This window comes from Lissotriton helveticus, chromosome 6 (assembly GCF_964261635.1).
Source record: "Lissotriton helveticus chromosome 6, aLisHel1.1, whole genome shotgun sequence".
Lineage (NCBI taxonomy): Eukaryota > Metazoa > Chordata > Amphibia > Caudata > Salamandridae > Lissotriton > Lissotriton helveticus.
The window spans coordinates 593380974-593408925 of NC_136067.1; the positions used below are offsets into that span (position 1 = coordinate 593380974).

General features: G+C 44.1%; 1 protein-coding gene across 10 annotated transcripts in view; it reads left to right on the plus strand.

Annotated features, from left to right (window-relative positions):
• The window catches only part of RIMS1 (regulating synaptic membrane exocytosis 1), a 2308950-nt gene that overhangs the window by 2144622 nt on the left and 136376 nt on the right, over positions 1–27952 (plus strand). For 9 of the 10 annotated variants that reach the window (XM_078648052.1, XM_078648043.1, XM_078648046.1 and 6 more), the window contains one exon: positions 25201–25342. In XM_078648052.1, coding sequence (XP_078504178.1) covers positions 25201–25342 — 142 coding nt within the window. The remainder of the gene's footprint in view (positions 1–25200; positions 25343–27952) is intronic. The other variant, XM_078648051.1, reaches the window with a different exon arrangement.

A 27952-nucleotide genomic window follows, 5' to 3' on the forward strand; every position in this document is an offset into this window, starting at 1 on the left:
CCATATATAGTTAGCTGGACATTTTATTGACATAAAACCAATGAAATTCCATATATAGTTAGTTGCACTAACTATATATCGCGCACCCGCAATCCACTGCTGATGATGTCACATATTACATCATTCATGACATGGTCAGTGACATCACTGATGACATCACTGATGACATCTCAAATGACATCATGACACACCAATACCAGTTACTACATACGCACTCACTGATTCCTACGTCTACACACACATTCACTCATTCACCCATACAATCACTCATACAGTCACTCATTATTACAACACTATCATATGCACTCATACACCTATGCAGACACTCACACACTGCCACTCATCCATGGAGTTACTCACACACCTAGTCAGTCCTGTAAAGAATCAATCACACTTCCATTTCCTCATCTATACAGTTAAACACAGAACACCATACTTCAGTGACATCACTGATGACATCACTGATGACATCTCAAATGACATCACTGATGACATCTCAAATGACATCACTGATGACATCATGACACACCAATACCAGTTACTACATACGCACTCACTGATTCCTACGTCTACACACACATTCACTCATTCACCCATACAATCACTCATACATACAGTCACTCATTATTACAACACTATCATATGCACTCATACACCTAGTCAGTCCTGTGAAGAATCACACTTCGATTTTCTCATCTATACAGTTAAACACAGAACACCATACTTTTCACACATATACTAACACATACTTACTCTCTTATACAATCACTGATACAAGTACACATTGATATGCACAGAGTCACACACCTCCCAGCCAGCCACACACACACTCAGTCTTCCATACATCCACTCATTCTTCAATATGTAAAACATATTTAAACTTTACACAGACACTAGATGATGTCATCAGTGATGTCATCAGTGATGTCATTTGAGATATCAGTGATGTCATCAGTGATGTCATCAGTGATGTCACTGACCATGTCATGAATGATGTAATATGTGACATCATCAGCAGTGGATTGCGGGTGCGCGATATATAGTTAGTGCAACTAACTATATATGGAATTTCATTGGTTTTATGTCAATAAAATGTCCAGCTAACTATATATGGTCTCTAACCTATGGTTTTTTCAGTGAATATATATATATATATATATATATATATATATATATATATATTCACTGAAAAAACAAAGGTTACAGGGACGTTATAGTTCAGAAATCGAATTAAAAAAAGATAGAAATTAATTGAGAAAACCAAAGGTTACAGGAACATTATAGTTAGGCTCAGGTTTCACTCGTACGAAACCAATTAAATTGAGCAGTTATCGTTAGTTGAGCTAACTATAACTCGCGTCCCCAGCAATTCACTGCTTAGGACGCACGTATTACATCAGTTATGACATGGTCAGTGACATCTCTGATGACATCTCAAATTACATCACTGATGACATCACTTATGACATAATCAAGTAAGTGTAAGTATTTTAAGAGCTTATAGATATTAAACATATATACTAACCTGCCGCAAAAGTTTAATTAGTATACTAGGTGCACTACTACTGAGTAATACTACTAACATATCATATCAGTGGCTGTGTGACTGTATGTATCCTTATGTGTATGGGTGTATGTGTGGCTGCATGGGTGTCTAAGTGGGTGTGTCAGTAGCTGTGTGGAGAAGTGAGATGCTGTGTGAGTAGCTTTATTGGTGAATGAGTGAATGTGTGTAGTGACTGCATAGTGTGTGGATGTCTGAATGGCTGTGTGAGTGAGTGACTGGGTGTATAATTGGCCTTATGGGTGAGTGAGTGGTAGTTTGAGTCAGTTTGGTTAAGTGAGTTGGTGTGTGAGTGACTGTTTCGGAGAGTAAGTGTCTGTGTGAATGGCTGTATTGGTGAGTGAGCATTTGTGTGAGTGTTTGTACGGATGTGTGAATGGGTATATAAGTGATTTTGTGGGTGTATGTGAGTGTGTGAGTGAATGCTTATATGGGGGAGTGAGTGTGTAGAAAGGCTGTATGGGTGAGTAGGTGGTTGTGTGACTGTAGGTGAATAAGTAGGTGAGTGAGAAGCTGTATGATTGAGAATGTGGCTGTGTGGCTGTATGGGTGAGTGACTAGTTGTATGAGTAAATATATGGGTGAGTGAATGGTTGTGTGAGTGGCTGTACAAGTGAGTGGGTGTGTGAGTGGCTCTATGAAAGATTGAGTGGGTGTGTGAATACTGGTATAGGTCTGTGAGTGGGTGTGTGAGTGGGCATTTACAAGGTTGTATTGAGGTGTGAGTGGTTCTTTGGATGATGTCCTCAGTGATCATTTTAGATGTCATCTTTGATGTCATGAGGGATGTCACTGACCATGTCATGAGTGATGCAATATTTGAAGTCATAAGCAGTGCATTGTAGGGGTGTAAGTTAGTCAGCTCAGGTAACTAGAACTGCTGAATTTCACTGGTTTTGTACAAGTGAAATTTGAGCCTAACTAGAACGTTCTTGTAACCTTTGTTTTTTTCAGTGAATTTCCAAGATATTTTTTAAATTTTATTTCCTAACTATAATGACCCTATAACCTTTGGTTTAAGTGAATTTCAGATGGATTTTCAAATTCTATTTCCTATCTATAACGTTCTTGTAGCCTTTGTTCATTTTAAGTGAATTTCTATGATTTTTTAACTAGTAAACATGTTTGCAGAGTGGTGGGGAAAAAGGGGCGGGCCTTCCGATCATCTCTCAGGAATCCTGCTGTGTCAGACTTACTGGAGGTAACAGTAGGGCTTCTGGGCCCCCAAGAGCCCTCAGCCTCCATGAGGACTTCATCCTACAACCAGCAGTGCACCAGTAGGTGCGTTTGCAGAGTGATTGAGAATGAGTGAATAACTCCGAAGGCCACTCAGCAATTCTGCTGTGTGGGACTTACCAAAGGTAACTGGAGGGCTTCAATATACATCAGAGTTTATTTTTTTTATTTTTTATTATGCACAATTACTAAAAAACATTGAACAGCTGGATGCTATCATGATAAAAATCATTATGGTACTGTTGTAAAAGCATTAATACACATGTTAAAAGTGCTATGCGGTGCTTACATACACCTATGTAAAAAAAGCTGATTCGATGGATGCCATTAAAATGTTACAATCAAAACAAGAACCCTTAAAAAGTGTACGCTGTGGTGCTTCGTAGCGGTTGTGATAATGAATTGATGTGGTCAGTGGTGTGCAGCTATTGTGTAAGACAATAGTGCCATTCAGCCTCAGGGTGGATTGCAGAAAGTGCAAACAATATCACGAAGAGACCCCTGGCTGCTACGTGGCACAACAGGGTTTACCATCTTGGAGGCTGTTTTTTAAGTCGTTATCATGGAGTCTAAAGGAGCAACTTCTCACTTGCATCTCGGTCTCTTCATTGTCAGCTTAATGCTGGGGTTATATATCCGCTCCTATGATGTTAAGTCAAATACATTTTTTTCTTTTTTGTTCCGCCATTGCAAGAAATTTGACCACTCTGCAGTTCAATTGTGTGGCCCCCGAGTCAAAACATGCCAACACTGCTTGCCGCATGGTGCGGATCCCTAACTGCTTTAGCGGGATTTTAAGCAGCTGTATCCGCTCTTGCTCCAGTGCGGTGCATGTGCAGATTAAGTGCAGGATCTCACCAGGGAGCGTGCCCTCTGCCATGGTGGAAGGTGCTCGGCGCACAGTAAAATGCCCAGGTAGTGCTTTAAAAACTTTATTTTGATAGCTTTAGGGTTACCCTGATTGAAGTATTTTTGGGGAGCAGATGTATTTATTTATTAGAAAAGTTTTATATAGCGCTGGCTAGACCCGAAGGTATCATGTTTTATACGAGTTCAGGTTCGTCCAGGCATGAGATCTTGCTGAGAACAGGGCCTTGTTTTCCAGCAGTGAGAGTTCTTTTACTGACTTCCAGACCAGTTTTTTTAAGGATATGTGTTGTAGCTGGGTGTTCCAGAGATTAGTGAGTCTTGTGATTTCCAGAGATTCTTGTAGGTAACATCTGCCCGGAGAAGTGTCCCTATGCTGGAGTTCTTGCCATATCAGCTGATTTAGGGTGTTTGCAGCAGAGAGCCTTATCTTATTCCAGCAGATGATGTAGGTGCCATGCCTGGCCAGCGACTGTTTCACTAATCCGAACTCCAGCCTTATCTGAGCTGGAGAAATGTATTTTGGGATGCTAAACAAGGTTCTATCTGCCATTATCAGGGAGATGCCCAATTGCTTACATCTCTCCCCCGCATTGCTTTGCTGCCATAAGTTAGCTTAGGGAGTAGTTTGGCCTGTGCTACTTTCAGAAGGGGGCATAATGAAGGCCCCATCATTTTTGTGGACAGGTTTTTCAATGTTATAGCTAGGGCCAGGCCTTTCCTTTTGATTTCTTCTTTCTGGCACGTAAAGGACCCTACATCATCGATGATGACGCCAAGATATTTGTAGTCAGTGGTGAGTTCAATAAGAACACCTCCCAGGTGCCACCTGTTTTACTGTTTAAGGTCATAGTCCGAGTGTTAGAACTGGCTATTTCTGGTAGGCTAAGGCTGACACCAAAGCCAGGCAGAAACCACCATTCTAGTCAGGGCAATGGAGTCACACGCCAAGATAATCCCTGCTCACCCCCTTGGTAGCTTGGCACGAGCAGTAAGGCTAAACTCGTAAAGCATTTGCGCCAGCACACAACAGCAACAACATCCAGGCACACCACAAAAGGAACTTCCCACAAGGTTATATAATAATAACTTTTGTATTTGTCAAAACACATCAGATAGAAGTCACACATGTACATTGTGCCAACTGGCATGGGCAATATTCACAAGGGATTATGTACAAGACAGGGCCACATGGGCCACTATCAGAATCAACACTTTTAGAAATAGCACTTCTAGAACTTAGAATAAGTATAGCACAAAATAACAATTATAGATCACATCCAGTAACTACTGGGAACAGGTAAGTACCACCTATGCAACCCTAACCACCTTAGGAGAATGTCACGCAGGGAACCAGGACCTCACTAGGACCACCTGTACTAAAAAGAACAACCAACCAAGTATAAAATACATTTAGGGGTATAAGCAAGAACACATTACACATGATGCATAAAAACATTCAGAGGTGCAGGGAAGGAAAAACACATGATGCATAAACCAACACATTCAGAGGTGTAAAAACAAGGTAGACACATGATGCATAAAAACATTCAGAGGTGCCAGAACATAACTCAATAGCGCAGAAACACATGATGCCCAAAAACATTCAGAGGTGTAAGATCAAGGTGCGTAATCATATTAAATGCATTACATTTCCTAGCGCCATATCACATTGCACAAAACTCACATTAGGCAATTACCATCACATAGACAATCACATTGCGCCTAAATAGAATCACATGCCACCCCCCATCTAATAAAGGGACTAAAGAGCCCTATGTCCAGAATGTCAGGGCACGCTGCCAATGCAGCGCCAGTCAGGGGTGCGCCACTGGCGCAAAACCTAAACATTGCAGGTGCCCACTACTTGCTGGGCACCTGGGAACAACCACAAGGCCTAAACGTTGCAGCTGGCACTAAGTGCTGCGCAGCTGTAGCAGGCCTGGCACCACTGTGCCACCTCTGTCCCACACAGGGACTCTCTCCCCACTTGTGTAAACGGTGCAGCTGCCCACTAATTGCTGGGCAGCTGGAGAACAAAACTGCGACAGGGCTCTCACTAGCCCTTAGGAAACAAAACTGCGACAGGGTCCTCAATGACCCTTAGGCGCAAACTGCACCCACTGCTGGAGCCACACAGGCTCTGAGAACACTCATGTCCACGTTGGAGCCACACAGGCTCCAAAACAAATATGCTCCATGACGCTGTGCCTACACAGGCACCGACCTGCGCCCCCATGGAGCTTCTCAGGGCTCTATACAAAGAAATGCCCCCACGAGCCTCTCACCAGCTCGTAAATACAACTGCCCTCAAGAGCCTCACTGGGCTCTAACTAACAATGTGCCCCCTAGAGCCTCCGTGGCTCTAAACACAATCTGGGCCCTGAGCCTCTCTGGGCTCGGTCACCAAACTGCCCCCAGAGCCTCGCGGGCTCCCAAGATCCAAATGTGGCCCCTTCGTTGGACTCTTAAAACTGCAAGGGCCGTGGTGCTACTGCGTCCCCTTGTTCAGCGGGGGAGGGAGAAGGGGGCCCATGTCACGGGGGCGGCACCGAAAGCTTGCCCGACACACCCCCCAACCGTCTCACTCAGAGCCCCACTCACCGGTCTCTTGGGGGCTGACGTCGGCCCTCTCTCCTCGCTCGTGGGCCGCTGGACTCCTCTGGACAAGGCTCACCACACTCGGGGCGGGCGGCAGCCACGTGATGTCCCCGCACCGGCAGGACGACTTTTCTCGGCAGCGGCGTCTCTCAGCTAAAGACACGGGCGATCGACCAATTGATGCGCAGCTCCGCCGGCGAGCTCCCAGTGACACCGGAACTGCAGCCACTCATAGCGCGGCTTTCCCGATGACGCGGCGGCCCGGGAACCAATCCCAGCGCGACGTTGCTGAGGGGGCTCGTCGCTCTCAGCCAATGAGGGAACAGCTGCTTCGATCTTGGTCTCCACGGCCCCAGCAAGGGTGAAACACGGGTGCAACACGAGGGGTGGGCACCCTCGCCATAAATATAAAAATAAAAGCGCTTTCAAGCGCTAGGGGCTGATTACAGCGCTCACAAGAAAAATAAAGCGCTCTTAAGCGCTAGGAGCAAAACAAAGGGCTCCCAGGCGCCAAGGGCAAGGCAAAGCGCTCCCAAGCGCTTTTAGGACAATCAACAGCGCTCCCAGGCGCTAGAGCAAAAAGGAAGCGCTCCCATAGCAGAGGGGTCCAGCATCCAGCAGGGGACCCCAGGGAAAGGTCTCCAGAGTCCATCAGGTATCCAGGGGCTGGGCAGGGCTCAGGGAGGCAAGCCTTCCCCTGAGCCCAAGCAGCAGCACGCCCCTGGCAGGATTCAAGTCCAAAAACAAGAACAAATTGTAAGGGGACACAGCCCCTTTTTATACTGTAAATTCCTTTGTCTAGCAGGGTGCAGGCAGTGTGAGAACCAGCTAGAACTGGTTATAGGGAACTTCTTTCAGTGTGAGGGGCAGAGGCGACAGTTGCCCAGTAGGAGGTGGAGCCAGCATTGTGGCAGGCAGGCACAGCCCTATTCACTCCTAGGTGCCATCTCCTCCCACTTCCCTGGCAGCAGATGCAGCCTTTCATCCACGGGCTGACCCAGACAAGCTCCTGGGGCTCCTCAGCACCTGCCACCCTCAAACCAGACAGTCAATCCACAAGCAGGTCCAGGCACTCTTGGGCCAGGCTCACCAGCCAATCACACGCCAGGCACAAATTACACATATATGCCAACTTCTAGAAGTGGTACTTCTCCACTAGACACAATCATGCCGCATATCCCATTGCGCAGCATTCAATCTCACGAGTTCGCACATACCAAACTCGACCCTGCACTCCCCACACATCAGGAACTACCATGGGCATACATATTCCCCATTCATTCCTATGGGAGGGCAGGTCACTCACCACACTGTAGTGTAGCTCCTATTTTCCCAATAGGCTCTGCGCATTGGAATAGTACCTACAGCAGTAAAGGCCTAGGCCAGACGTTAACTAGGTCTACTACTGTCGATACTAGACTTAATTTTTGGGTTTGCCAGCTAAGCTCAGAGTTCGCTAGAAACTTTCTCGAATGTTCAAGGAAGGATTAACTCCCCTGATTAGACAAGAAGGGATTTAGTTTCTGACAACCATAGAACATGACAACTTTGCTCTCCCCTAATCAAGAGTCAATCTCAAGAGTCGTGTGAGCACAAGGCAATTATTTTACTCAGTCAGTACGTGCATTCTTAGTCTCATCAGAATGTAGAGAAAAGGAAGAGACGGGCGTGTTCAATAAAAGGTGTTATTTATTGATCAGTCTCTTTTCTCGTACAAGAGAAATGGATCGATATTATTGCAATACTTATAGTTAAGTAAAGTGCATACATTAAAAGCAATAGTATAAAATAATACTGTAAAAACATTGATATGGTTTCTGAGCCATATGATGTTTTAAAATGATTAAAATATATTTACATACACATATACATTTGACTAAACGTGCTCAACTGGTGTTTCTAAATACGCCTACCCCATGTACCTGACCTAAGTCTAATACGTGGGCGGGAATAGAAAGTTACAGTTTAAGTTAAGTTTGTTTTTGCCAAGTGAATAACTAAAGAATTCTCTAGGAGGGGTTATTCAGTTCTGTACCTGGAATTTAGGATGAATGAGGAATGGTATCTCTTTCTCTGCTCTCGATATTCCAGGCTGCCTGCGAGGGCTGCCCAGAAACGCCGGTGCTGGGTCTCTCGGCTTGAGATAGCAGCGCGTCTCTCAGCGCGTCAGGAAGGCGGGGCTGCTGCCTGCGGGGTCTGCTTCTGCTCTCGGCTTCGGCAAGTATGGCTGCTCCGTCTTGTCACCACGCGTGTGTTTGCATAGGGCAAGGTCGGCAATATTTATACCTTAAAGGTGCCGGGATTGACGTAAGGATGGACATAGGTACGTCAATAAAGATGTCATACGACTTGCTCGTTAGCACATTCTTTACTAAAGTTCTCTGTGAAATCAAAACAATGGCCGCACGGATTATCCAGGTTGTCATAGGTTTGATTTGTTATGAGAACGTCGTATGCCTTATCAGGGGCTGGAGGAATGTCGCTTGTCTAATTAGATCTCAAGCGTTATGACCTAATCAGATAACACGTTCCTGTGCCGTAGTGTGACTGCGTCAGATAACGGTATCTGCATCATGGGGGATTTCTTGCCTCATGGGCTGACTGTTAGTTAACTAGCTAGGTAGTTTAACCAGAATAGGGTCAGGAATAGGGGGATCGATTCAGAACCTATAGAAATACACGACACCCACTCCACGCTAACTATGGTCATATCTACTAATCTATGCATAGTATAACATAGTACAACATACTATAGAGTATAGTGTATACCTTACCACCCCAAAATACATAAATGCATTTTGAAATTTTCAAATATACTGAAAAATTGCAGTCATATATATTGTATGCACTTAAGCTATGAATTAAATGAAGTTGAAGGCCGGATTCAGGGAACGCCGTGTGCGAGTTTACTCAAAAGTCTCTATTTCTGTTCCGGAGAGAACATCATATCATTCAGGCTTTCGAAAAAACTGTCAACAGCTTCATGGGAAAGTTCCACTAAGTCGGAAATAGGGGTAACCATGCATTCATGCGCATGATTGTCTGCATTGACATTCTGATTTGCATTGCTGACAGAAGGTCGTACCTGTTCGATGCTGCTTTCATCTTGAACTTCACTACTCTTCAATCGCAGTGGTGAAGATTCCAGGAATGCCGTCATCAGAATTGGCAGCCTTTGAGGGCAGCACAAAGCGTGAACCTTGGTAGGAACCAGCAGTGTATCTGCATCCACCGGCGCATCCGATTGTAGTGTCAGACAGGTGTCTAACACGCATTCTTCTCCGCATAGCAGACACCTTAGTACAGGAAAAACACACCTTTGCCACATTGGTCGAAATGATAGAAACCAAGTCATGTTTAGGTCTCTAAGCCGGGAGAGTCCCAGGATTTTTGATATCCGGTCCCGGTATCCAATGGCTAGGATCGTATCTTCCATTGTCGCGAGAGTTTGATCTGTGACATGGGTTGCCATATCGAAAAATAAGGACTAGGAATAGGATTCCTGTAATTAGTCCTAGGATCAGGGGAAGTCCGCCAAAAATCGAATGGACGAAATCTGGAAAAATACCCAGTATGGCTTTGAATGGTGTTAATGCCATCGAAAATACTGTCTTAAATACCTTTGAGACCCCTGTGGTATCAGAAATATTTAAGATTTCGCTCAGGATTTCCGCGAAATGTACGGGGGAATTGGTTGATAATAATGTATGTATCTCTGCAGTCGTCCTTGCGACTTGTAGATCATAAGTTTCTTTAGATGACGTGAGCCTTGTAGGCGTCTGAAGAAGCACTGTTTTCATTCTGCTTAAAGTGTCTATTCGAATAGAAGTAATTTTCAAACCGGGCCATGCCCTTGCCTCCCTGTCTGGAAAGGAGCTGGGGAACAAAGAACGTCCACAGCACTTGACCTTCGCCGTCGTAGTGACGAGATAAGGAGTCCCGGGCATAAGACTACAACATCTGCGGTCTACAATAAGAATGTAACTCCCATTATAGAGTCTTTGAAAGAATGGTTCTATTTCAGTTGCAGGTGCGCCTTGCTGGTGACATGAAAGGTTGTATGAATTCCCTTCACAGGCTCCGTGCAAACTAATACCGTTACACAGAAGCGTGCCGCTTAGTGACATAGCACAATTGTTGCCACTAAGAAACACTTTCTGTCCTTTGTTACTGACACATGCATGTGAATAGGGCAGGTTCCAAGTTGTTTTAAGGTACCCCTTTCCCAATTTCTCGTACATGCCAGCCTGTATATATTTTTGGCAGTATTGAAACCTGAAGGTTGAGATTGGAATATTTATGATTCCGTGGATTATCCATTCACTGACAGGTCGTTCTGACATTGTCATTGGTAATCTTTCTAGTTTTTCAATGCTCAAGATTGTATAATCAGCACCCTTCTGCGCCATACCGATTTGTCTATCAGTAAGGTTAAAGACTTGGAATAGTGACGTTGTGTTGATTAAACGCCAAGGCACATAGCCTGAACGCAGATTTTGTAACGTCCAGCCAAGCTGTACGATAGAACGCAATTGTGACTGACCATGTTGTAATAACAGTAAGTCTTGCGATAATATATCGATTGCTGAAGACACAATGCTGTCCAATGAAAAAATTCTGGAGGACAGAGTCATTAACCCATTGTCCACCACAGAAAGTGATTTTTCCAAATTAATACGGTCAATTTCCCGTATTCTTTCTGCTGTTTCAATTTGAGTAACCTTCCAGGCCTCATTGTATGCTGCATATACAGAGGCTGCTATGAAACGCTTTTGACGCTGTTTGCGTGGTCCCAGTATGAAATCACGCAAGTCAGCACCATCAGTAAGTAAAGTTAGGTGTTGCTTAATTTCAGGCAGTGTGGAAGTTTGTAGCCATTGAAGGCATAATTTGCCCACACTGTAGGTTGTTATTATCCCTGGGTGATGTCTTTGGGGATATCTAGGGTCTGGCCTGGTCATTTTGAAACCCTGTGTTTTATTCAGGAATCTATCTTGACAGTTATTTGTATCTGTGGGCCAGATCAACCATTGTTTCCAATCAGGATGTGTTCTGTTTTGGTTAAGTATATGGTTTATGTCTCTTCCTTCATCTGTTTCAGAGCTATTGCTAAACATTGTTGGCTTTGGAATAGACAGGTTATTTAAATCTTTGATTTTGGCTAAGCCAAGACAGGTGGTTTGTTGAACAGTGTCATTTAAAAATATCATTTGTTCTGGGATCATGCAGGCTCTAAACAAAGCTTCTAAACCCTGTACTTGCCATTCTTTTGTACCCCAAACACTTTTCAAATCAACATTTTTGTCCCAATAATCGAATCCAAAAGTATTCATTTTTTCAAAGAATGAATCAGAATAAATCAATTTTGTGTTGGTTATCATGGTTTTGGTCCCTGTCTTGTTTGACAATTTATAATAAAATGTTTCAGCATTACTAGTGTTAAAACCTTGAAAGTATGAATATTTGTCATAAACGGTTCTAGAGCTCCCTTTTGGAGGTGTAGCACAATGTTCCCATTGATTAAAATTTAAAACATTTCTAGGTTGTGCAGATTTATGCAAGAAATGGTTACCATAGTGGTTATAGCAATACATACTATCATAATTTGTAGAACCTTGCAAATAATCATGTTTTGTAAATTTAGCAGACATTACTAAGTCAGACATCATATTGTTTATACTTTCAAAGTCCCAATCATCAGCAAATGAGTTTGGTTTTGCAAAGTCACTCAAAGAGATCTTAATTTGGTGTGGATATTTCAGGATCTCGACCGGACCATAAATTTCATAGTCAGTGTTGTCCCAGGCTACCCCACCAGGTATTGGAATTGCTGTGAAGTTGGCTGAAGAAAGTTCTGAAGAAAGTTCTCGTTTCTCGACGTGTGAAGATGTGTGTGGTTTGAGGACCAAGTTGATGTTCTGACTTGCTGTGTCCATTTTAGCATATTTTCCCTCAATGAAGCGTCCCAAAGTAAATACCATGATGAGCCAAAGTATGAGGATAAATGCACCAAAACCCACCCAAAATTCAATCCATGGAGAAATCAGATATGTTTCTTTTAGTTGTTTCAAAAGTTCCTTCGCTTTGTCTTTAAAGGATTTTGATGATGGCTGTGTCTTTTGTTCGCTGAAGCCTTCAGAGGAATCATCGAAGTTGATGAAGTAACCGGATGCAGTTCTGTCAATTGTTCCAATTGGTTCAGGATTTTTGTTTTTTGCATTTTCACTTGGTACTTCAGTATAGATTGGTGTGTCTCTGCTAAATGTCTTTATTTGGGTTTTCAGAGGTCTAAGTTCTATTGCATTGTTGCATAGTCCTTGTTGTTCTTCTGTAGGCGTTTCGAATGTGATGAGCCTCTTTGTTAGGACCTCTGTACTGGTAGCAAACCTTGGTGTTCTGCTACTTATTGGGAGTCCACTTGGCCTACTGTTTGTTATCGGCCACATGTTGTGGTTTTACCAGGTCGATGGATACAACTCGGTTCTCCTTTTTTCCAGCAAGTGGCGGTAGTACAACTGATCTTGTCCCGTTGACAGACCAGACAGGAACTGCTTTTCTGTAAGAAGGCCCAAATTCCTTCTTTACCGCGATCTTCTCCCTGACTAGATCCCCGACTTTTGGAATCCAGACAGGTCTTGCTGGGACAGGTGGTGATTCTTCAGTGGTTGTTGGCTGTTGTTTCAACTGTATGTTGCTCAGGTCTTTTCTTGTTTTGTTTAAGTCCTGCAAAATAGCCAAACGGTCTTTGACATCAAAGCTTTTTTCTGTTACCACTGAAGTCTGACTATCAAGGTCAGAGATCAACATCCTAGTTCCGAATAATAATTCGTACGGACTGAATCCCTTCAGAGAATTTCTTGGCAAGTTATTTAGACTACGTTGGACACTTATTAGATGTTTGACCCACCCAGCTTCCGAACCTAATACCTTTGCCGTTATAGATTGCTTTATGTCACGGTTTTTTCTTTCAACAATTCCGTTCCCCTCAGGGTGAAATGGACAAGAGTACCGCAATTGCACGCCCATGCTGACCATGGCCTCCTTATAAGCCCGAGAGCTAAAAGCAGGACCATTGTCCGAATGCAGAATGCCAATTGCGTATGTGCCGATAAAGACCCGCAAATCTTTTATAACAGTTCTGGCGTCAGCCGTTCGCTGGGGCCACATCCATATGAATCTCGTGCATGAGTCCACTGCGACCAAGATATATTTATAGTTACCATCCCTTTGTAAGGGACCGCAGTGGTCTAGATAAACACAGGCTAATGGTTTATCCGAGATTAGAAGGGGCGTCTGTGCTGGACGTCTCACAGTTGATACTTTCATTTTTTGACATATTTCACATGCTAGAACATAGTTCCTTGTTTGTCTTCTCATTTGTGGCCACCAGTATCTCTGTTTTAATAATGATACTGTGGCTGAGACGCCAGCATGGGTAGAAGCAAGCCCTTCGTGTGCCGCTATTATTAGTCCTAACCTATGTTCCATGTTTGGAATTGCCCTATCCCCCACTCCAGGGATTTGAGCAAAAGGAACATTGTTTGCATCAGTTATGTATGAGTATTTTACTGGAAAGCCTTTAGGGAGTGGTTCTATCGAATCCTTTTCTGAAGCGCTGACAGCTTGTAATATTTCACTGTCTATTTTTGTTTTTGACCGGGTGACGGCAGCTACGGAAGCCGTTTGCACAGCTGCCTTCGCGGCCTCATCAGCCAATGAATTCCCTGCAACGTGAACGCCATCACGTTGATGACTCAGTGTATGTATCACGTGAGTCTTTGGTAGTTCTTTTTGTAAAAGAGCTACTTGTTCCCAGAGCATTTTGTGCTTGATTGTGCCACCTTTCGCATCCTTGAAACCATTTTGAAGCCAGATCTGCAAGTATTCATTGTAAGATTGAACGCAATGATATGAATCGCACACTATGAGTGTGGGGAATTCTCGATCCGTATTTTCAAGCGCCATCTTGAATGCTAGTAGTTCAGCTCGCTGAGCTGTACAATCTCCTAGGGATTGTGTTTTAGTTAGGGTTGGTTTAAATTTCCCTTCGTGCCAACGACCTTTAACAATCGCGCACGCAGCACTGTAAGCTTGTTTACCCCCTACTGTGGGTTGTGCTGATCCGTCTGTATATATTATACAGCCGTATTGGTCTAGAGGCAGAATTTCGGTTGGCAGAGGACATTCGAATTCATATTGTAGAAATTCTTGTGTTTTTAAGTAAGGATCAAATTCGTACACCACGTCTGTTGCAGCAAGAGAGTTAGCCCATTGTATCCATCTCGGATGGAGTGCTTTCGCATTTGGAATGCTTGCCTTTGTTACCGCCTCTAAGGCTGGTATTGGTGTCACGATTATTATTCGTTTACCTTGTGCCAGGGCTCGTTCTTTTGCTATAGCGGTCTGTGTTGCTGTAAGAATTTTTTCCGTTGGGCTAAATTTCATTTCAGCCTTAGTGTACAAGTGTGATTTGAATGCAATTGGTACCTTTTCTCCCTCATTAGAGGTCAGGTATGTGAATCCGCATCTCCCTGGGATGACTCGGATCACAAGGTTGCGTGTATTATCACGTGTTTCTAATTTTGTCTTAATTAGCATGTCTGTTTGTAAGGATCTCAAAATGTCTGTGTGTGTGTTTGAGTCCAACTTGATCTTTTAAAATCTGGTTTAATTAGATCGTAAAGGGGTTTGACCCTTTCTGCGTAATTTGCAATGTAAGTTCTTCCGAAATTTAGGAAGCCTAGAATTGACTGTAGGTTTTTTAGTGTTTTAGGAGCTTGGATTACGGCACATTTCTCTAGGAAATTGTCTGCCAGGCTTTTGCCTTCACTTGATAACTCATATCCTAAGAATAGGACCGTCAGATGGGCAATTCTGGACTTTTTGAAGTTGAATTTGTAACCCTCTGCAGCGAAACCAAGTATTATGGTGTTCACTCTTTTCAAGTGAGTTTCCAAGTCATCATCTGTTAAGTAAATGTCATCGACATAAGATAATGCTTCATCATCATATTGTTGTAGTAATTCTGTTACTCTCGCTGAGAATACCCCCGGGCTGTTCTTGTACCCCTGGGCTAACCGACAGAATTGTTTTTGAGTGCCATTTACTGAGAAAGCTGTTAAATATCTGCTCTCTGGTGCTATGTTTTGACAAAAGAATCCGTTGGAGATGTCCAAGGTAGTTTTGTATTTTTTGCGCACTATGTTATTCATTAGTGCAGCACTGTGTGAGTTTTGCACTGCAAAAGTTTTGCAACATGTGTTAAGGTGTCGGTAATCCAAAACTAGACGATATGAGTTGTCTGGTTTGGCGACCGGAAACAAAGGATTGTTCATTTGTGAGGTGCAAGTTTCAATCACCCCCTGGTATTCTAGCTGATCTAGTATTTCATTTACTTGTTTTTTAGCTTCTTGCTTAATTGGGTACTGCCTTTGTGCAGTTGGTTGTGATTTTAACTGGACTTTGTGAGGAGGAGAATCCTCATCCCATCCTACATGATTTTTATATAAAGCAGGTGCTAAGGCCACTGCCCACTTTCTAGCAAGTGTGTATTTTTTATGAATCGGGATTTGATTCGAGAAGGCAGGCATAATTACTTCTTCGCCATGAGGGCACTCCCTGACAAACTCTGGTGGCCAGTCTTTTTCAGCTAAAAGTATGTCATAACCCTTTGAGAGGTTATCCCAAAATAGTCCCCTTATTTTCCTAGTCTTATCTCCCTCTATACGTAATGTTATCTCGTATATTTTGTGGGGCTTGCTAACTCTGGTATCTGCAGTTTCCACTTGAAGGTATTCATTCGTGTCCACTGTCTCCAGATGATTCATAAGGACTTTGCGAGCTATGCTCACCTCTGCTGCGCTGTCTAGCATTGTCTGAGCCCACTCTCCGTTTTTCAGTTGTGTCCTCAGTATTCTCGGCATTGTTAACTACCTTGATACTGGCTACCTTCTTTTTTGGAAATTGTGATTTCTTTTTCAGTTGAGCAGGTTCCTTGTCTTTGGACTTGGCGTGCTCTTCTGATCGTCCTCTTCTTTCCGATTTCTGCGAGGAATTCTGAAAAGATTGAGAGGGACGTGTATCAATGTCTTGATATCTATCAGGTTTTTTAATATTATCCCTATTTCTAAGGTTATATCTATTCCCAGAGGGTTCACTCTGGGGTGACCTTTGTCTCGGGTTTGGAGATTTCTCTCTTCGCCTAGGAGACCTTCCTCTGGACTGGAATTTCTTTTCTTTGGGATTGGATTGTTTGTTCCCATCCCAGTTCTTTTTTGGTGAATTATTATTATTATTATTAAAAACATTTTTTTCTGGACTTGTAGTCAGTTGCGGTTTTACTGGTATTCCACCTAGACTATCTCTGCCTAGTTCTTCATAGGATTTTTCTATGATTCTGGCAATTTCAGCTGGTTGGTCTGCTATATCTGTCTCTTTTAACCTCTGGCGGATCGCCACGTTTGCTGCTTCACCCTTTATGTTGGCTAGTAATATAGCCGAGACCTGCTTGAAGTCTTTTAGTAATTTCATACCAAGAGTTAAAGCAGGTTCTGGACCGTATTCATCTTGAATTTGTTTTAGCACATCTGGTATTACCGAAATGGATGGAACACCGTGCGTTTTTGTGTAGATGGAAGCAAAGACTGTACCCCAAGTGTCACAGTCCTCAATGTGTGGTGAGATTCCCATTGGGAGACATATAGTCAGAATCCTGTGTTTTTCTAATGGGGTGGTGTCAGGAAACACCGCCTCTATTTGGGTAATTTTCTGTGCCAACCAGAATGGTATTTGTTCCCGTTTAGCTGGAACTTTACCTAGGCAGGATTGGATGTTCTGTGGTGTAATTTTATTTGTGTTCCCCTGGTGAGGGGTCAGCTGTGGTAGTTTAATCGCTGGCTGAATTGTTGAAGTCCGCATTACATACTGAACTAATTGTCTGTGAATTTTTAGTAGTTGTTTTAGCTGTATTAACAGCTCTGCTGCAGGCATTCTTTCGATGTCTGGATATGGTGTGTATCCGGCTAGGACCGGCCACGTTGCTCCTGGTCTTCCTAAAGGACCGAGCCTTGTAATGTGATTATTATGTTTTAGGGCGCCATCAAATAAGAGCAAATGCTCTTGGAATTTGAGTGGTACTTCCACCTCCTCGAAAGGAGTGTACTCATTAGGAGGTTCCTCTACTTTGTAATAGTGGAAGTACTTTGTTATAGTATTAGCTGCTGGAAAATGTATCCATGTATAGTATACCTCTGTCTGCCGATATTCGTGTGCCTCGATTACGAATATGACTGTGCCACCTCTAGGTGTCAGTCCATTTTCTATAAGTTTTAAGGTTATAGATCTCCTTTTGGCGACCGGAATGAGTATTATATCCGCGTCTGCTGCTTGCATGGTAGCATCAGCATCTGCTATTTCAGTAGCTAATCTAGTAACCTCTCGTTCTTCATCGCTGTCCATTTTGCTGACAGGATGGTATTATGTTTATTTGCAGATCAGGTTTCTTTATGGAAACAGAGATTAGATGCACAATATTTTGGAACACTGTTTATCCTTCAACGTTGACTAGACCAAGAACCATACATAGGAGTTCCCTCCTGCGAGGTTTTGGAGGATATTATAACCTTTCACCCACTCCAGACGTCTTTGGAGTATTTGGGAAAAGGGGTCTGAGTGAGAAAGCACGACTGAGTTACTCTAAATGTCTTACGTTAGTTTTATCGCCCTTTCCAAACGCGTTGGGCGCCATGTAGTGTAGCTCCTATTTTCCCAATAGGCTCTGCGCATTGGAATAGTACCTACAGCAGTAAAGGCCTAGGCCAGACGTTAACTAGGTCTACTACTGTCGATACTAGACTTAATTTTTGGGTTTGCCAGCTAAGCTCAGAGTTCGCTAGAAACTTTCTCGAATGTTCAAGGAAGGATTAACTCCCCTGATTAGACAAGAAGGGATTTAGTTTCTGACAACCATAGAACATGACAACTTTGCTCTCCCCTAATCAAGAGTCAATCTCAAGAGTCGTGTGAGCACAAGGCAATTATTTTACTCAGTCAGTACGTGCATTCTTAGTCTCATCAGAATGTAGAGAAAAGGAAGAGACGGGCGTGTTCAATAAAAGGTGTTATTTATTGATCAGTCTCTTTTCTCGTACAAGAGAAATGGATCGATATTATTGCAATACTTATAGTTAAGTAAAGTGCATACATTAAAAGCAATAGTATAAAATAATACTGTAAAAACATTGATATGGTTTCTGAGCCATATGATGTTTTAAAATGATTAAAATATATTTACATACACATATACATTTGACTAAACGTGCTCAACTGGTGTTTCTAAATACGCCTACCCCGTGTACCGGACCTAAGTCTAATACGTGGGCGGGAATAGAAAGTTACAGTTTAAGTTAAGTTTGTTTTTGCCAAGTGAATAACTAAAGAATTCTCTAGGAGGGGTTATTCAGTTCTGTACCTGGAATTTAGGATGAATGAGGAATGGTATCTCTTTCTCTGCTCTCGATATTCCAGGCTGCCTGCGAGGGCTGCCCAGAAACGCCGGTGCTGGGTCTCTCGGCTTGAGATAGCAGCGCGTCTCTCAGCGCGTCAGGAAAGCGGGGCTGCTGCCTGCGGGGTCTGCTTCTGCTCTCGGCTTCGGCAAGTATGGCTGCTCCGTCTTGTCACCACGCGTGTGTTTGCATAGGGCAAGGTCGGCAATATTTATACCTTAAAGGTGCCGGGATTGACGTAAGGATGGACATAGGTACGTCAATAAAGATGTCATACGACTTGCTCGTTAGCACATTCTTTACTAAAGTTCTCTGTGAAATCAAAACAATGGCCGCACGGATTATCCAGGTTGTCATAGGTTTGATTTGTTATGAGAACGTCGTATGCCTTATCAGGGGCTGGAGGAATGTCGCTTGTCTAATTAGATCTCAAGCGTTATGACCTAATCAGATAACACGTTCCTGTGCCGTAGTGTGACTGCGTCAGATAACGGTATCTGCATAATGGTGGATTTCTTGCCTCATGGGCTGACTGTTAGTTAACTAGCTAGGTAGTTTAACCAGAATAGGGTCAGGAATAGGGGGATCGATTCAGAACCTATAGAAATACACGACAACACATACACAGAGAGCTCACGCACTTTACACTGTACCACAGTAAAAAAGTGCGCCAAGACCTAAAATCACTAACACCAGGTCACAGAAACAGGCTAGGAAAAAGCAAAAAGTTTAGGGGTGAACCTGCCAAAAAGGGCAAGGTCCAACACCGAGTTTTCTTGAAATTAATTTTTAGACTATTCTCTGCAGCATATTTCTGCGTTTTATGAAGTAGATGTTGGAGCAAGACGTATGTGACTAAGCAGCACCACGTCGTCAGCATACATAAGGTTTGTTAGTGATTAACTGCTCAGCGTGGGAGCGTGTGCATTGTAGATGTTGAGAGCTTGAAGGAGATTGCCCATGTAGAGATTAAACAGAGTAGGCGCCACCACGCAACCTTGTTTCAAGCCTTTGGTTGTAGGGACTTTAAAAAAAAATAATATTTTATCGATCATTTTCTCAAAGAAGATGCAATACAACAATACATGACAAGATATGAGCTCCACATCAAGACACCACGCAGGGTGGCAGGTTATTTCTTGTTTGTAGGGACTTTACTAAAAAGGTGCGTTCCCCCACCTAATTTCACCGGGTCCTTGGTGTCAGTGTAGAAGTAGCACTATATCTAGGATGACCTGAGGAATTCCCCAGCATTCCAGCTTACCCCAAAGTTCCCCCCTCACAACAGTATCGAATTCTGCACGAAAGTCAATGAAGCATAGGTGTAGTTGCAGGTTAACTGTTTTGGTTGAATCGATGAGAAGAGAGTGCCAGAATGTTTGTGGTCGTACCAGTCATTTTGCAGATGCCAGTCTGGTTTGGTGGGATGATTTTTTTGGCATCTGCCCAGGCTGTGAGATCCTCCAAGACGGTGCCTACGAAGTATTTTGCCTCGTTATCGATCAAGGCCACTAGGCGGTAGTTGCTAGGGTAGGCCTGGTCGCCGCTCTTGTAGATCGGGGCGATCGTTGAGCCTTTCCATGATTCAGGTATTCTGCCTTGTGACTAGATTTGTGAAAATAGGGGTTTCAGAAAGTTAGCCCAGTCCGGTTTGTGTTTAAACAAGGCCTGTGGGAATCCATTTGGGCCCGGAGCACTCTCTCTTTTTCCTTTTGCATTTTGCTTCTTAATTGCCGATGGGGGTGGATGGCCTGGCTTGTGTCCTGATGATTTTACTGAATTTGGCATGTTGAACCCCAGTAGCCTGCTCCTTGGCGATCGCATTGCAGCCGTCCATTTGGGTATGTTTTTTTCCCTCGTGTTGTGGGCAGATTGTAGCATTTACCTTTTTCCAAAAGCGAGCACTGTCGTTGTGGTTAACATCATGGAGCAGCTTTACCCAGATTTCGTCTAATTGCTTTTTCTTGACTTCCCAGTTCAATTTCTTCAGAAGCTTCCATCAATCTTGCAAGATTTTGCGGGCACTTAAGTCCCCTGGGTGTCTTCTCAGGCATCTTAGAGTGGAGTTTATTGATTTCTTAAGCGTTTTTAGATGGTCCCTTTGAGCTTTAGGGATCCTCTTTCTCATGCCGGTTATCCGGAAAGAGTCTGCCTTCGGAGGAGTTTTGCCACAGAGGCTTAAGAATTTTGCGGGAAAATATTCCCAGTGTGTTATTTGGTCAATTGCGCCTGTTTCTATTGATTGAAAGAGCTTGGTTGCATTTTTTTTAAAGAGACTTCGTTATTGTTGATGCACATTTGATCCTCCTTAAATTTGAGGTATAGGTAGGCACCAATAATTCTTCTTGTTGAATGGCGAAGGTTGCGGCAGATGACACTAGGATTTCCTGTGAGCAGTGGTCGCTATCCCCCTTGTCCCCCATTCGGAACCCTTGAATGTAGGGGAACAATGAGAGAGTTGCAAACGTGTAATCTAAAATTGAACAGGATGAGTTGGTGTAGTATGAAGGTTCGGGGGGAGAGCCCCCGAAGAATCTACCGTTGAGGGCCCTGAGGTTTAGATGTTCAGGATCTTCCAAGAGGCGTTTTTTCTTGCGGGTCTTGCTTGCAATTAATGAAGCGCTCTGTGGCGGGATCTTACAGATTGAAGTGAGAAAGATCCCTTCGCCCCGATGTGCCAAGAAGATGTTGATTTAAATCCCCAGTTACAAAGAAATGTGGGGATTCCGTTTCTGTTATGAGACTAAGTACTTTGTCGGTTCAGTTCTCTGAGTCTTTGGCTTTCCATTTTGGGATTACTAGGCCCACCTCATCTTACCCTCCGTAAAAAGAGATGGCAATCTTTACTTTGCAGGTGGCTGATGTGGGAGAGCCGACCAGGGCCACTTAAGTGACTCGAGGTGGAGACGTAGGTTGCCAGCCCTTCCGAGTGGTGTACAAGTTTGTTGCTTGTTGTGGCCGGAATGGAAAAGCATTGGATCGAATGCGGAAGTGGAGCCATGTTTCCTGCAGCATAATTATGTTGAAAGATTGGAGATAGTGTAAGAAGTTTTGATCCGTGATTTTTGTCGACAAGCCGTTTATATTCCATGAGCATAAGCAGAGAGGGTGGGAGTCTGCTCTATACCTAATGCCTTTGTGTTGATCGTCATTGCCTTCCTGTAGAGATGGTTATTGTCCGAGTGTTCGGCCTGAAGGCAGGCGATCTACTCCCCGTGGCAGGTGCTGCCCAAGAGCTGTTTTGACTGTCTGTCCTTGAAATGGCCCCCGCAGAGGTGATTGGCCTAGCGCCCCTCTGAGCACTGAGCTTGGGCCCCCTGGGTTTTTGTGGATGTTGACCTCAAAGTGAAAGCCAGGAAAGGGGTTGGATATGCTGAAGTTAGATACGGGACAATATCTATCCCCCAGGAGGTCTTTTTGGTCCCAAGGACCTTCTGCAGCCTAGACAACTTCCTCCTCCAACCAGAAGTGCACTTGCAGAGTGGTGAAGAAAGTAAGCATGGCCTCCAAAGTCGTATCAACAATTCCGCTGTGTGGGACTTCCCGACGTAACAGCAGGGCTTGTTCGCCCACATGGACACTCGAGAGCCAAGGGGACTTCATCCCCCAGCCAGTTGTGCATCAGGAGGTGTGTTTGCAGAGTGGTGGGGTGTGGCCTCTGAAGTGCTCTCAGCAATCGCGCTCTGTGGGACTTACTGGCGGTAACAGGTGGGCTTGTTGACCCTCAAGGACCCTCAGCATCCAAAGGGACTTCATCCTCCAACCAGCAGTGCAACAGGAACCTCATTTGCAGAGTGGTGGAGAAAGAGGGTATGGCCTCCAAAGTCCTCTCAACAATCCCCCAGGGCCCGACCACTTTTTAAAATGTACATAAATAATATTAGGGGGCTGAATGGCCCCCCTCCTTGACCAGTTTCGGCCCCAGGAATCCCATCCCCCGGGGGCCTGGCTTCAATTGTGGGTGCCCTGGTCCCACCCAGGAATCCCAATTTGTTGGGGACTGCGGGGAGAGCCACAAGGCCCATGTGGTCCCTGCCGGCTCCCCAGCTTCTGCAGGAACCAGCATTGCTTTTAAGGAGAGGGAGCTGCTACATCAGGTTTCCTCTCTGTAAAAGCAACTGTGCTCCACTTTCAGCAACCAAGAACCTTTTCAGTGCTCTCGCTTGCTGAAAGCGAGCACAGTTTGTTTTGGCTTGTGAGAGCGGTAAAGCTCCCGCCAAGCCATAGCAAGCAGCTATATCCTGGGGGTGGGCAGTCCGAGGCATAGCAGAAGTTGGCCCTAGGGGGTGGTAGTCCCCAGGGTCATGCGTGACCCCCCCCTCCTTTGTTAGAATTTGCTTCAAGCAGGTGGGGGTCCTGTGGACTGCAGGTGGGTTTGTGCAGCCTCAGCATTACTTAAAATTAAAGCCCCTCGGAGGTGGCCGTGGGGGGGTCCACGGCCCCCGCATTCTTTAATCTTAAAGCCCTGATATTTACACAGCATATATATATATATATATATGTGTTAATTGCTCACCGAATATACTGTTCATAACCAAGCTAGTCTGCTATGACGTGTTTTGTTAATCAGCCTTGTTCAAGCACCATTTTGGAAACTCAGATTAAGTGCACATGTATGAGCTTAGAGAAAATGCTACAAACTCAAATCTCATACATGTTGCGTGACTTAAAAAATTCAATTTTCTCAACGGTTCTTTCAACAAATATGCCATTAACAGACATTTTTAAAAGTAATTTCTGGCAATAATACCTAATTTGTTGAAAAAAAAATCTTAAGAATCACTACTGTTATGTGCATCGAGTAATCAATTCTACTGCATCTGTCAATGTTGAGTATTCGTTAATACAGCAACACAATTAATCTTCATCAAAAAACAAATTTATGCTCTTGAAGTGCTCAGAGTTGAGTTCACAAGATCCATAACCGACTTGGGTTCAAGTGGTGAAAATAAGGGAACTGTTGAAAAGACATTGTGCCCCATATGGATGCACACCTCGCTCTTTGGATGCACACCTCGCTCTTTTCTCAGTAATGTGGCATCCCGGATCAGTGGTTCTCGCATTAATACATTGTAGTCTCCCTTGCCTGCTAGCGCATTCCTGTCCTCACAGACTGCTTTCAAAATTCGAGGTAGCCAGGATGTCCGTCTGAGCCACCACATGACAGATCTTGGTGTTGTAGCAGGCCTTGTGTCTAATGAGTCTTCTGTACTTTAGAGGACACATAGCACCAAGTGTATACTCCTAGTCTCAGATTATACAGTTGCAGCTGCAATGGCCTGCCTTCGGCAGCATGGGCCTCAACTTTTCACTATGACTCTAGTTTGAGCAGGCTGCCATGAGATCAATACAACATCATGTCTGGGTTCCCAGGGTGATCCTCCATCCCCATGAGGATGATAGCTGGCGTGACCAGAAGTGTTTCTAAATGTTTTTTTCGTAGCAGCGGAAGGAGAGCTCTGCATCAAACCACCACTTAGTTCCGCCACCCTCCCTCCAAGAAGACCAATAGATAAACTGAAATCAGCGCTCAGGGTTGACGCCTATCTTAAGCTTTGTGTCATCATGTTTGGAGGTAGGTCTGGTACCTGAGATGCCTCACAACATCAGGAATCTGAGGTTCTATAGAGTATCCACTTATTTGTTTTTTAATAAACTCTATCAAAGAGCGGCATATATTTAAATAGTTACTTATTAAGGGCCCGATTCACACATGTAATTACATGTAGTAAAGTTACAGGTGCAGAGTCTCTGCATTGTGGCAGAGTCTCCACGCTCAGGGTGGAATCTCCACACTGCAGCTCTCAGTGCAGTGATTCTCCCCATAGTGTGGAGGTTCTGCCTTGAGTGGAGAAACTTTGCACAAGTGTGGAGACTTCTCAGTTGTAACTTTACTACACTTAAGTGCCTTCGTAAATCTGGCACTTAAATCTGCTTTTTTGAGAATTACATTCACTTGCATTTTTTAAAATAGCCTAGCATTAAATTGCTGCTTTATTTTGGCATACGTTTGTGATAATTTATGAGTATAGGTAAATCGTGCCTATAATTGGTAGCAACAGTGGCTAGCGATATGTGAAAGGTGTGACTATAGAGCAATCAAGCTCTTAACTATTCTGGATTTTTTTCACATGAAATCTGAGAGTAGCATTACATTTGTTGTACAAAATTGTGTACAGCAAAGAAATATCTTGTCATTTAAAATTCCTTCCATACTGTAATGCTAAATTGAAAAACATGCATTACTTAGATTTGTGCAAATATGCTTTCCAAGAAATCAAGTTGAGTGTTTCCTAACTACTGCAGCCTGTGATTTTATTTTCGGTTGTGCAACAATTGCTTCAGATCAAGTGTGTATCTAGTAATAAAATGGGATTGGAAAGTAAAGATTATTCAAATTTGAGGTTCATAGTTTGCTTTTCTTTCCAGTAGCTAGCCACAAGAAGTTGAAAAGTACTATACAGAGAAGCACAGAAACTGGAATGGCTGCAGAAATGAGGAGTCGAATGGTTCGGCAGCCAAGCCGCGAGTCCACGGATGGCAGCATCAACAGCTACAGCTCAGAGGGAAAGTAAGTAATACTCATAAGAAGAAATTAATTTATAAAACGGTTTACTTTCAAAACAACATTTTGTTGTGGGGCCGCATGCTTTGTATGTACGCATTGGTCAATGGGGTTTATCAAGAAAACAAGGCAGAAGTGTAACACAGGCCCTTGCGGCACAGGAGTCCATCAACCCAGCGGGGGTCCCCAACTCTCCAATGGGAACCCTATTGAGGCAAATAAATATCTGTAAAATATGGGAGACTCAGGGGGCCCTCATCACATTGTGAGGGGGCCATATTATTTTGATATCTTCACCTGAAACAAGGCCCAGACCCACAGTTATGCGTGGTTGTTTACGGAGTGTGTTTCTCAGATGGAGAGAGCAATGTCCTTTTCTAAGGCCACATTATTTTCAATCTATTTTTCCTGACCAGGATAAAACATGCTATCTATATTGAGTGCTCTTCTTGACAACTTAAATGCTGATGCTGTCTGTTTAGACCTGTAAGCCTTCGAGTGGTCTTTCCCCAAATGTGTTCCCTCCTCCCCTTATTTTTGCTTATCCCTTTTTTGCTGGCCTGAGGACCCTGGGCCCTTCACCCCTGCTAACCAGTGCTTATGTGCATGTGCTCACTCTTTAAAACATTGTAACATTGGCTTATCCCCAATTGGCATATTTAATTTACTTTTAAGTCCCTAGTAAAGTGGTACTACCTGTGCTCAGGGCCTGTAAATTAAATGCTTCTAGTAGACCTGCGGCACTGATTGTACCACCCACTTGAGTAGCACTATAGATAGGTCTCAGGCCTACCAGTGCAACCTGAGTGTGTGCAGTTTTAAACTGTCTTTTCGATCTTGCAAGACCCTTCCTTTTTAATACACATATCACCCCAAAAGTAGGCCCTGGAAAACGCAGAGGGCAGAGTGCAATGTATTTAAAAAGCATGACATATACTTTTAGGACTTTCATGTCCTGATAATGAAAAATGCCTACATTTGTTTTTCACTATGGCAAGGCCCATCTCTCCCATACGATAACATTGGAGTTGCCTCATTACATTTTATAAGTGTAATTTCCAAATGGGAACAGTAGACCCCGTCCTGTTTGGTATCTCTGGAATCGCAATTTAAAATCCTAACTTATGGTGGTTAGATTATAAATTACAATTCGTAAAGTGGCACTTTTAGAAAGTTGACATCTTCTTGCCTAAGCCATTTGGTGCCAGCAGCCTGTCTCTGGGTCACGTGACTGGATTTGGGTAACAGTTGGACTTTGTGTATTCCTCCTAGACAGCCACACACAAGGGGGAGCTTAGGTGTGACTGGATGGCCATCACTGGCAGGACTAGTGGAAGAAACTGGGCACAGTCCTACTTACACTTGAACAGGCCATGTCCTGTCTTCACACGAAGGACTGCATACCCCCTGTAGGAAGTCTGGAGCCAGGGCCAGGAAGGCAGGGCTTCTGTGCACTTCAAAGGCATGCCTCTAGATGCTTATTCCTATTTCAAAGGCACAACTGGGTATTAATCCCTATCGCAGACACCACCTCTTCAGGACTTTCCTGGGCCTGTGGATACTCTGCAAGGAGGAAGGACTGCAGTGCTGCTGAAAAGACAGCCACTCTGCTGGACTGCTGCTTTGAAGAAACTGCTGCGCTGCTGTTTTAACCTGCTGCCCTTTTCTGTTCGGGTGTGAAGGATGGACCTGCATCTCTTGAACCCAGATTGACTCCAAGGGCTACTTGGCTGGGCTCCTGATCTGAAGCCTTAGGGACATAACAGGCTTCCAACAACCTTAGATCTGCACCTGAACTCTGTCAGCTATGAGTCTACCCTGCCAAGTCGTGGCTTCCCAGTTCTAGACCCTTGGATGTGGGTTTAGGGTGCTTTGCCAGCCTACATGGATCCAGCAGAGCTGACCCATCTCCTCTGCTGCGTGGCACAACCCCAACAGAACCGATGCATCTCCACTGTTGAGTGGAATGTACCCATTGCTAAGTCCTGCATTGCTTTTAGAACCACCACTGTATGACACATCCTCGGTGCAGGCCCTCGTATCTCTCATTGACGGCAGCCTTGACGTTTCTGAGCCAAATCCAACTTGACCTCAGCCAAAGCCACACTCTAGTTCAGTTCCTATATTCTCTGCCCCCTACATTGTGACTAATATGACAGAACCTTTCCTAGGAGCTGCCCTCCAGTGACCCAACAACTATTTGGATCATACTCTGAGCAGAGCCAACCAGCTATGATGATAATGGTAATGGTGGGGAAGAATTCTCCCCACATTATGATAACGATTTTCTACCAGAACATACAAGAGGCCTGTCCACTGGACACATCCCTGAGGCAGGGCTGTTCTCCCCAGTCCTCTCATGGAGTCTGCTTCATTCACCATAGTCCTTAGACAGGCAGCTAAAGTCTTAGATCTACAATTGCCTTCCGTTGAGGTAAGAACTAACATCCTCACAGAGGTGTTGGAATCTGGACAATCCTCAACTAACATGGACCCGAGATGTGAGATTGGTGTAGAGCAGCCGTGTGTACCGTAGCAGGGTTGGACCCATTCCCGTCCGTCGCAGGACAGCAAATAGGTATGACCAGGTCACAGTATCAAAGGCCTTTTCAAGGT